Source organism: Notothenia coriiceps, unplaced genomic scaffold (assembly GCF_000735185.1).
Source record: "Notothenia coriiceps isolate Sejong01 unplaced genomic scaffold, NC01 NC01_scaffold00027564, whole genome shotgun sequence".
In the NCBI taxonomy this organism is placed as follows: Eukaryota; Metazoa; Chordata; class Actinopteri; order Perciformes; family Nototheniidae; genus Notothenia; species Notothenia coriiceps.
The window spans coordinates 115,736-123,762 of NW_011360265.1; the positions used below are offsets into that span (position 1 = coordinate 115,736).

General features: G+C 39.8%; 1 protein-coding gene across 1 annotated transcript; it reads left to right on the top strand.

The window, feature by feature from the left end:
• The first annotated feature begins 202 nt into the window (after window positions 1-202).
• On the top strand, window positions 203-4,402 carry LOC104957699 (serine/threonine-protein kinase D3-like). The gene is made up of 5 exons (XM_010785357.1): window positions 203-328; window positions 524-622; window positions 1,211-1,478; window positions 1,886-1,971; window positions 2,625-4,402. Exons 1-5 carry the CDS (start codon window positions 203-205, stop codon window positions 2,796-2,798), a joined length of 753 nt encoding a protein of 250 aa, XP_010783659.1. The 3' UTR covers window positions 2,799-4,402.
• Window positions 4,403-8,027: the final 3,625 nt, after the last annotated feature.

An 8,027-nucleotide genomic window follows, 5' to 3' on the forward strand; every position in this document is an offset into this window, starting at 1 on the left:
GGGGGGGGGGGGGTGAATTGTTTATGGGATTGGTCTCTGCATGGCATTACGGCCCCCTCCCCAGACCGTGGATTACAGCCTGCAGGGCTCCGGTGGCTTTGCGGCCTGATTAGAAAAGCAGCAGGCCCCTGGCTCTCCGCGGGTCCCAAAACAGGAGCAGGGGCCATTAGCGACGGGCCCATTAGCTGCGGCGGGGGCTCTGATGTGGCCGGGGAGGACTTCTGTCAACGTCAGGGTCAGGACAGGGTTGGCCAGGCGCACTGCGGGGTCTGGGACAGGGCCATGCGATGATGAGATGAGATCATGTGTCTTTATTGTGAAGGCGCTGGTCAGGACGGAGCTTTTTAGGGCATTTGTATGCTTACACTGCTATTTTTCATATGGCAGCATTATACAAACATTACCCTGCTTATACCACACACTCCATGCATTAAAACATGTAGACCACAATGTTTATATTATTGGCATCTGGATTTTCTTTTTAAAGCTAAATCTGTTCTTTTTTCTCTTCTGCCTACAACAGATCCTGGTGGCCCTGAGACATCTGCACTTCAAAAATATTGTTCACTGTGACTTGAAGCCTGAGAACGTACTACTGGCCTCCGCAGAGCCCTTTCCTCAGGTACAAAAAAAGTGTTTTGTACATATGTGTGTAGGGCATCCACCATTAGTCAACTTATTGGTCGGAGATTGCCTATAATATAATTACTTTTGATAAGATAAACCTTTATTGATCCTCAAAGGGAGATTCAGGTGTCTTATCAGCTACAGCAATAAGGGGAAACACAGGATAGGAAAGATAAGAATTCACAGAAGAATAACACTAATAATAAAAGTAAAAGTAAAGAAATGTAAGAATAAAAGTGTTAGAAAGATATGTACACAAGTCATTTAGGATAATTGATTATAGTCCCATACATTTGTCTTGCAAAATAGTCTGAGCTCTTAAATATTGAAATGTCTTGCTTTTTGCTATTAAATATCATATTAAAGTGATAAAACAATACATTTAAAGACAGCTCCTTGGACTTGGAGAATTTGAAAGCCCTTTTTTGACTGTTGTTTGACATTTTATGGACCATACGCTTAATCTCTAGAAAATCCACAGCATATTAATGGCTAATGAAAAATAATGAGTATTTGCAGCATTATGTGTTTGGTATGTCTGTATACACATGTGTCTATATGTTGACCATGTTGTTTCTCCCAGGTAAAGCTGTGTGACTTTGGCTTTGCCCGTATCATCGGTGAGAAGTCGTTCCGGCGCTCTGTGGTGGGCACTCCGGCCTACCTGGCTCCTGAGGTGCTGCGCAGCAAAGGCTACAACCGCTCCTTAGACATGTGGTCGGTGGGAGTCATCGTGTACGTCAGCTTGAGCGGGACGTTCCCTTTCAACGAGGACGAGGATATTAACGACCAGATCCAGAATGCTGCCTTCATGTACCCCCCAACGCCATGGAAGGACATCTCTGCAGAGGGTAAGACAGGACATGTGTCAGTTTGTTTGGTGTAGCTCTAAGTCATTTGGCTGTAGTTCAATTGGTGTCAAAGTGTTACTCAGACAGTTAGCCTCAGAGCTCCCCTCCTACATGTCTGGGTCCTCTGAACTTTGCTCTCACTTTTTTTCTGTCTGCGGTTGCAATGAGTCACTCTGAAAGCTCCCCAACTGTAGCTCCTCCCACATACAGTGTGAGATATATAGGAAAAGGTCAAACAAAAGTGTTGATGCTAATGTTTCGTAAGCTAACTTCAGTAAAATGTTGTTATCTTTTGCTGTAGACGGATGAAATGTGTCCTTTCCCTCACATCCTTAAATACGCTGTTGGTATGAGATGATATGTCTTCTAATTTCAGTTTGTTGATACATTCTCTATTCCCCTCACAGCCACAGATCTGATCAACAATCTCCTCCAAGTCAAGATGAGGAAGAGGTACAGCGTGGACAAGTGTCTCAGCCATCCCTGGTTACAGGTGACTTTTTACCTTACTCTCTTTGATGCTTTAACCCATATCACACTTCTCAGTTGAATCAGAACACACAAGACACTCATGCTGTTGCAGCGTGACTTACACTTTCAGAAGGATATTTTCTGATAATCGTCACGTTTGAATGTTTTCTTGTGTATCAACAGTCCACATATAGCTGTCTCTACGTCTGTAGTTATAGTGTTATTGACTTCATTGCAACATTAGACTTCCTGCTTCACACCCCCTCAGAATCATGTGAGGTTCAAAAACCTATAGCATGATTAGCCCCAAATATATAATCAGATAAATAATAATAATAGTAATAGGAGTTTTAATCCTTTGATGATTGATACAAAAAGAAAAACCAAAAAAATAATAAAAGGTATTATTATTATTATGATAATAATAAACTTAGCTTAAAATAAAGCTTAAAAAGGAAACAAAAAATACTATAAAAATTCGAAAATAAAATTCACATTTGGCCCTGATCCTCTTCCGTACACTATAAATAAAAACATACACAGAAATAAAATCTTATAAAACGAATGTCCATCCCTGAAACACAGACACACTGTTCATAAACAGACGTCTTTACAAACCTCTGGAGGAAAATACTCAGGAACACTTAGATTAAGAGCTGCTGCCTCTCTCCTCAGGACTATCAGACCTGGCTGGACCTCAGGGAGTTTGAGACGCGGCGGGGCGAGCGCTACATCACCCACGAGAGCGACGACACGCGCTGGGAGGAGTTCGGCGACGAGCACTGTCTCCTGTACCCCAAACACTTCATCATGGCTCCCAACTTGGACGACATGGAGGAGGACCCCTAGTGGCTCACAGGACACCACATGTGTTTAAAAAGGACAAGGTTTGTCACAGGGACCTTTTCAAGAAGCAATGGGAGCGACAGATTTTTACCTCCAGGACTGTTTTGTCGTGAAAACAGAGAGGAAGCCGATCAGGTGGAGAATCGCTCTCCGGAGGCTTTAAGAGCGGGAAAAAAACCGACAGAATTTGTAGCACGATGCGCCGCTACGAGCAGTATGCAGGTGGAGATGCAACAGAAACGCATTGAGAAACTGTGTGGAGATAACAGTGTTTGCACAAAATCTAAAAACATTCCATGGATTTCCTAGTTTCTTTTTTAAGAACAATCGCAAAACAAGGTGAACGTAATAGTTTAGTTAATGTACAAAACATTTTGGAGTAATAATACGACTGTTCTTTATGTGAGAGAAGAGGTCTGACAGCGCTTACCCCAGGAGTAAAGTGCACTTTCCACAAGGGATTTACAGTCCGAGAATTTAAATCATTTTTTATTCTCATTTCCCAACCGTTTGTGAGACTGGCCTTTTGCTTGAAACTGGAACAATCACATGTTTGTATGTTTTTTTAATGTATTTCATAATTGTGGTCGATTTTTGCACTATATTACCAATTGAACCGCAATATTTGCTGCGGTGTTTTGCGAAGCCAATCGAGGTGCAAAGTTTAAACCAGCAGGAAGTTGATGCAACTCGCTCCAATTGGCTGCTCCTCCATCCTTTATTTTAGAGCTGCAACTAATCATTAAGTTGAATCTTCAAATTATTTTCCACAGAAATCCATTACAAATATGGTCGAGAAAATGTCCGACAGTCAATCCTAATTTCCTAAAAAGTCAGAGGTAATGTTTGTTCTTTCAGTCAAAACCAAGAATATTGTTTAATATGATATTAAACAGAGTAAAGCGGTAAATCTCCATTTATGAGAAGCTAAAAACTGTATTTTCTGCAGATTTTGCACGACAAAATAACTACATTGAGTTTAAGAATCCGTCGATTGACTTATCGTTGCAGCTTTTATTTATTTTTACAGCGATCTAGCAGCTAATGGCGGCCGTGTTTGATCAACTTTCCCCTGGAGACCCTGACCAAACATGTTCAATCATTTCAATGTTTCCAAACCTTTTTCTACACAAAATCCTCAAGTCACTGAATTGTCAGTAAAATGCAATAATGGAGCCATTTGTTCCTATTCATCATAAGGCTGAAGCAGCATGGACTCTATGTTAGAGCATCATGTCTCTGTGTATATCTGTACTGTCGCAGTATTGTTAAATGTGACTCTGGAATATGTGTTTGTGATGCTCTTTAGGTATCTGAAGTGTTGCGTCGCCAGCTGAGCTTTCACACAGAACAAAATGTCGGTGTTCATTATGTTGTCTGGACCAATCAACAAGCCCCTTGGTCTGGACTGAGGACACTCTTACACTTTGGTTCACATGGGAGTTTATTGAACTACAGTTTTGTAGTTTGTTCTGTTGGTGTGTTTTGGGAGTATGTTCCTGTTTTCCTGTTGTCCTCTTCCTGTCTTTGTTGCCGCTGGATTGGCAGGTGTCAGTGTTTTGTATATTTCAGTAAATACCAATGGAATAAAAAACCCAACTTCCCAACTGAAGAAAGTTTTTTTCCACTATTTACTGAAATATACAAAACACTGACACCTGCCAATCCAGCGGCAACANGAGCCTGACACAGACGGCTGCACCACAGAGAGAGGGGAGGAGAAACCTATAACCCTGGTGCAATCGTGTTTGTTTGTTTGTTTGTTTGTTTGTTTGTTTGTTTGTTTGCTTGTTTGGTCCGGAGCCCATGGATACCCAGCATGGAGTGTAGAGAGGAGGAATGGAAAAGGACGTAGAAGAGCAGGTAAAAAAATAGGTGTTTGGGGAAGGGGGGGGGTGAGGATGCGAGACACACAGACCTCCTCTTGAGGTGACGAGAGACCTGCCGAGAAGCTACCGGGCAACGCTGATCGACAAATATACACAGACCCAGGATCAGGGCAACAAGGACAGATCACTGCCTCTGATCCTTCAGCACATGTTATTTCTGACACGCATCTGACACACAGTCTCAATACATGTAAATGATATGAGGACCATGGCTCACTATAAAGGTAATTTCTTTGGCTGTATCCACTTAAAACACCTGTGTGTGAAGCTATTTGTAGCTCATTTTGAAATAGCTACCAATGCTGATGCTTTTTATGTTAAATCAATGATGTCCTAACCAAATGATCACTCACTGTTCCAGAGGTTTCCCACAAACACTGGGACTCTTCCGTTACCATTTCACTACATTCACCTTCAGAGAGTGACACCTTCTGGCAGCACAGAGACATTAGTTTCAGGACAGTGTTAGTGCTCCTGCACATTCCCCAAGGGACATTTAATAAATATATATACATGTATGCAACAAACAAACATTGGAGGCTATATCATACATTTTATAATAATACAGACTATGTACTAACAACATTTCACCTGGTGCTGAGCCTGAAGGTTTTACTTTGTCATTAATATCCTTATGCAGGGATGGAAGAAGTACTCAGATCTTGTACTTAAGTAAAAGTAGAAATACCACAATGTAGACATACTCTGTACAAGTAAAAGTCCTGTATTCAAAATGTTACTCGAGTAAAAGTATAAAAGTATTGGCATCAATATATACGAAGTACCAAGAGCAGAAGTACTCATAAAAGTACTGTAAAGTAACTAAAGGTACATAATAAAAGCATGTGGAGTAAAAGTATATGATCAACCTCTGAATTGTAGTGGAGTAGAAGTACAAAGTATCTCAAAATTGTACTTAGTTATTTCACACCACTGTCTTTGTGCAATATCAAAACCATAACATCATCTTTTATGTGCAATCATTTGTTGATTATCTTAATGTGTCTTATTTTATGAACAATATTTCAAAAGATCCCCTTCAGGTTTTTCAACATATACAAAAAACTGTTGTTGGAAAAGGAATGTGAACTTTTAGAGTTGTACTGAAATACATTATATTAGGAGGTCTTAAAAGTGGGTTGTCCTTCCTGGTTACATACAGTAAGGTGGTTAGAAAGAAAAAAAGAAGCAATTCTCAATATAATCCCTGTACATTTTGATGTATGATGTCCTTTTGTTGTTCTGTTTTTTATGGTGGAACCTACTGCTGCAGGTCTCCCTTGAAAAACAGATCATTGATCTCAATGGGATTTTACCTGGATAAATAAAGGTTTTGAATTGAATTTGAATTGAATAATATAAAAAACAGCACCTACACTTCAAGGAAAAGGTAAAAAAGAAAATGAAGTTAAAAGTCAACGTTATAGCAGGACAGTATTAATGGATGGGCCGTACCCAGCTCTTTAAAGAACTCAATCAGTCCGTTAGATCATTTCTCTGAAGTTGATCCCTTTCTTTTTCATCTGTCTGCGAATATCTGAACACTTAGAAAACAAAGTGTTAAGCTCTTGCACAATGCATTGATCACACTGAACTGTTTTGTGATGTCAAACAAATGCAGTAGGTGCAGAAGGGAGATTTTACTTTTGAATAATAAAATAGTGTAAAACCTAGATGGATATTTTTAAGCAGAGGGAATTAAGGAAAATCAAAATGAATAAGACATATTTTAAATCCATTATAACGTTTGTCAAAACAACCTACTGTTTTTACAATGAAATTCCTAAATTCCCAGGTCAGACATAGGAAACGAAATGTCCGACCCCTTAGCGCTTCACTGTTCTCAAACGTGGCCCTTCTAAAAAAGTAATTTAATCTAGACGTGCAATTAATTGTACATTTGTATCTAATGAAGTGGACAGTTTGATTATCGCCCTTTTTAAATCAAGGCTTTATGATACCATGTATTACTGAAACGATTCCACCTCAGTGCAGCCAGAGGAGGGAGACATTGCCCTTTATTTCGCTGTGATCTCTCTACAGCATCCCTATATCTGCACCTCTTTCCACCATGAATCCTTTCATTACTCTAACTCAAGCTGCAGTCAAATATGTGGTATGTTAAGTTAACGGGGCGCTGGTTCAGGTTTTCTTTAATAACTTAATGTGTGAGGACCAACTCAGTGACTTCAAACAGAGCTGTTGCAGTTTATAAATGTGCCCCCCCCCCAGGTTAATGGGGTCATCTGGTCTGCAAAGACCGTCCACATCTTGAACGCATTCAGACTAACAGATGCAGGAGGGCAGTACTGAGAGCCGCTTTAAAGGACAATCAGTTTAAACCTCTCATCAGTGGCTTTTTGATGATAGCATTGCAATAATGCTTAGCCATGGCTAACAGTGGACAGATATCTACAGTGGAGAATGGTGGAGGAATGAAGCAGGGTAGAGGGTACTCAGATCCTTAAGTTAAAGTAGTAGTACCACATCTAAAAATACTCAATTATTTGTGATTATATTACTATTACAAGTAAAAGCCTTAAGTTTAAAATGTTTTGTAAGTGAAAGTACAATAGTTATATCAGGACAATGTACTCAAGCATCAAAAGTAAGTGTTACATATTATTATATTGTTATTCTGTTTTTATCACAAACAAATAAATACAAGAGTTTGAAATATTATTTGTCAATCTGGATTCAATTGTGTACTTTGTGTACAATTAAGTAAACTAGTATTACATATATATTATACAAACACATTATTGATATTTACTGTATGTTTAAAAGAAAGTAGTTACTACAAGTGTCAAATGAATATGGTGCAATAAAAAGATATCCCTGTGGCAGAAAATGGAAACGCTCAAGTGAAGCACACATAGCTCATAGTTATTCTGAAGTGAATGTACTCAGTTACTTTCCAACACTGGACTCAAGCACAATTCATTTGGTGAATGTATGAAAGTCGTCCTTTCTCTAACCTGAAACAATAGTCACATTCTGAAGAACAGTGCAGGAATAAGACATGTTATTCCTGATACTGAAGGGGTTTCATGATAAGGATTTCAAAGTGTTCCACGAACCCCCCCCCCCCTCTACCACCACCCTCTTTTACTGTGTCATTACTCTCTTGTGGTGAGCGACTAGCTCTGCTAACTGCTCGGTGTGGTGCAACAATCACATCCAGCTGCTGGGAATGGGATTTGACATGTTAGACCACAACACACACACACACACACACACACACACACACACACACACACACACACACACACACACACACACACACACACACAGTGATGCAATATACACTAAACTACAAGTTGTGACTACTTGTGCCGCAGAG

Bases quoted from the DNA above. Each gene is read 5' to 3' on its own strand.
- LOC104957699 (XM_010785357.1), top strand. From the start codon at position 203: ATGTGGCCGGGGAGGACTTCTGTCAACGTCAGGGTCAGGACAGGGTTG. The intron at 623-1,210 runs GTACAAAAAAAG...TGTTTCTCCCAG, and splicing joins CCGCAGAGCCCTTTCCTCAG to GTAAAGCTGTGTGACTTTGG. The intron at 1,972-2,624 runs GTGACTTTTTAC...CTCTCTCCTCAG, and splicing joins TCAGCCATCCCTGGTTACAG to GACTATCAGACCTGGCTGGA.